The 2,665-nt window shown below is 70.0% G+C and overlaps 2 protein-coding genes across 2 annotated transcripts in view; one reads left to right on the top strand and one right to left on the bottom strand.

Annotated features, from left to right (window-relative positions):
• Positions 1-1,252, top strand: part of MNEG_11549 (hypothetical protein) — a gene marked incomplete at both ends in the record, with an annotated part of 2,513 nt that extends 1,261 nt beyond the window's left edge. The window contains 2 exons of the mRNA XM_014039980.1: positions 234-773; positions 1,022-1,252. Coding sequence (XP_013895434.1) covers positions 234-773; positions 1,022-1,252 — 771 coding nt within the window. The remainder of the gene's footprint in view (positions 1-233; positions 774-1,021) is intronic.
• An 89-nt stretch (positions 1,253-1,341) lies between these two features.
• MNEG_11548 (hypothetical protein) lies at positions 1,342-2,665 on the bottom strand (the record flags this gene model as incomplete). The annotated part of the gene is made up of 3 exons (XM_014039979.1): positions 1,342-1,361; positions 1,759-2,383; positions 2,645-2,665. The coding sequence occupies 3 exons, from the start codon at positions 2,663-2,665 to the stop codon at positions 1,342-1,344; spliced, it is 666 nt and encodes a 221-aa protein (XP_013895433.1).

The following is a 2,665-nucleotide window of genomic DNA, read 5'->3' as shown; positions in this document are numbered from 1 at the left end:
GCGCAGGCAGCAGGCGCACGCTGGCAAGCATGCGACGTTCGCAGGCCGCCCCACATGCGCGCTGCCACGCCTCTGGCCGCTCGCTGCCCAGCCGCACAAGCACAAACGCCCCTCAACGGCCTGCCTTTGGCCACAAGCGCTGCCTCCGCCGCCGCTCAACCCCACAACCTCAACCCCCCAACCATCCTCCCCGGCCCCTCCCCTCGGCGCATGCAATTGCAACTCGGCCCCAGCCGGCGTCGACCGAGCTCAAGGAGCCCTTCCAGGAGTCGGCCCCTGTGCCCTGCATCTTGCTGATCTTCCACCAGCCCGCCGCCTTTGTCGCCCAGCTGCGCGCCCCCGGCGGCCCCCTGCGCGCGCTGCTGCGCCGCGCGGCCGCGCTGCACCCCGGCCGCAGCCTGCAGGCGCTCGTGGTCGGCCTCGACGCGCACCTGCGGGCGCAGGAGCGGCGCGACTTCCAGGCCGGCACGGCGGCGTTCGTGGCGGCGGATGTGCACGCTGCGGTGCTGCGGCTGCAGCTGTCCTGCCCGGCGCTGCAGCTGCGCAAGGTGGCCAACGCAGAGGAGGCGGCGCGGCACGTGCTGTCGCTGGTGCGGGCGCTGGGGGAGCAGCCGTATAAGCGGGTGGACAGGGACGATGCGCTCGGCGCGGGCGGCGCCGGCGGGTCGGTCAGCGCGGCGGCGGCGACGGGCATGGGGGACCTGGGGCCGGGCGCGCGCAAGCTGGCGCGGTGCCTGGGGCGCGTGCAGGGCGTGGGCGGCGGCCAGGCATGGGTGAGTGTGCGTGTGGGCTGCTTTTGGTGCTCGGGGGCTTGGTCGGCGGCCAGCGACCCACAAGACCCGCCAGCTGCTTTGTGGGCAATAGTGCGGCTGCGACCCCTCTCAAATGCAAAGCAGCGCTTCTGACCGGAGGTGAGGCCGGGTTGTGACTCATCGGACCCAATCAGGCAGGCGCCGGCCGGCAGGCTCTGGACCAGACCCCATCCTGACCCGCGCATCCCACTACCCCAACCCCCGCTCAGGCCATCTGCCGCGAGTTTGGCGGCCTGGGGGCGCTGACCCAGGGCTTCCTGCGCGAGCAGGCCGCGGGCCGCGACCCCGCGCGCCTAGTCAGCGAGCTGCGGGACGCGCGGCCCAGCGGCGCGGCGCGGCGGCTGGGCGGCGCGCTTGGGGCGCGGCTGGCGGCGCTGCTGACGGCGCGGGACCCCGAGGCGCTGGTGGGGCGCGAGGACGAGGTCGGCGGCGTGGGATGAGCCGCGGGCGATGATGAGAGGGCTCTTTAGGTACATATGGCGGCACGCGGCGCTGATACTTCGATACAGACCTGCGAGCATTATTGATATTAAAACGTCTCTTTTGCCCCTGATTGTTCCAATGATACAGTGCAGTGTCCTGCCAAAAGTGGCACAATGCCTGCAGTGGGTGCGGCAAGCAATATTGCTGATTGCATCCGTGCATCTCTGAGGAGCCACAAGGCTCGCCGTGTGTGAGTTGCTTGATTGACCAAGCTGACTATGTTCAACTTCCAGCCGACCTGGCTGGGCATGTCCCTCACAACCAGCCGCATCCTGGGTGAAGCACACGCACCACAGCATCATGGCTGCAGCAATGCCGGCCTGCCCATCTGCTTGCGCTCACAATCCCCTCCTTAAAATTCTGTAAGCAATCCAAGAACGGCTCCCAATGCCGCAGCAGCCGCAGTCCCCCCGCTGCCGCGCCGCCGCGCCGCCGCGCCGTCCCGCCATCAGTCGCGCCGCACCAGCGGGGGCAGAGGGCGGCGGGCCTTTGGGCTGGGCGTTGGCATGACGTGCCACTCCCGCAGCCATCACCCCCGCCACGGCCCCGTCCAGCTCCCCCAGCCGGCGCCGCGTCTCCGCCGCCTCCGAGGCGCGCGCCGCCTGGGCCTCGCGCGCCTCATCCCTCAGTGCGACAACCTCATCCCTCAGTGCGCCAACCTCGGACTTCACGAGGGCCGCCAGCTTGGCCCTCAGCTTCGGGTCGCGGTCCGTGCAGATGGTGCTGCAGGGGGGGTTCAGTATGTTGAACAGGCCGGCGACGCCGCAACCGGTCCCAAGGAAAGCCGTGACAAAGATGCAGGAGCTCCACTCTCCGTGGTAATCCTTGAATTGGCGCAGCTCGTCCCGCAGCGTCCTTAGCCAAGCGATGATGACGTCAGCGGTATCGTCGGCACCCCCAGGGCCGTCACGGCCGCCGTCCCCGCCGCCGCCGCCGCCGCCGCCGCCGCCGCCGCCGCCGCCGCCGCTGCCGCCGCCATTGCCGCCGTTCCAGCGGTCGTCGCGGTTTGCGGGCGGCGGAGGAGGGGGTGGTGCGGGTGCCGATTCGGGGTCGGGGGCCGCGCCGCGGCTGGGGTCCGCCTTGCGCGCCTGGCGATCAGGGTGGCAGCGGGTCTTGGGGCCGTTGGACAGGTGCGGCCTGGGCCAAGCCAGCACAGGGCGGGCCCTGATCCCGAAGGCAGCCTGTGAGGTCTGTGAGATAGGGGTGCCCCACAGCAACGTAGGAGCAAGAGCTCAGCTTGCTAGGGGCCGGCACGGTCACCTGTTTGAAAGTTTTCTTTTCACCTGTCGATCGGCTTGCCAAGACACTGCCAAGAAAGCAGCAGCCTGCATGACAACTGCCTGCATCACCTGAGCTGAGGTGGCGGGCAT

This window comes from Monoraphidium neglectum (assembly GCF_000611645.1).
Source record: "Monoraphidium neglectum strain SAG 48.87 unplaced genomic scaffold scaffold02797, whole genome shotgun sequence".
Classification (NCBI taxonomy): domain Eukaryota; kingdom Viridiplantae; phylum Chlorophyta; class Chlorophyceae; order Sphaeropleales; family Selenastraceae; genus Monoraphidium; species Monoraphidium neglectum.
Note: the sequence above shows the minus strand (reverse complement) of the source record. Positions and strands in the feature narration are given on the sequence as shown.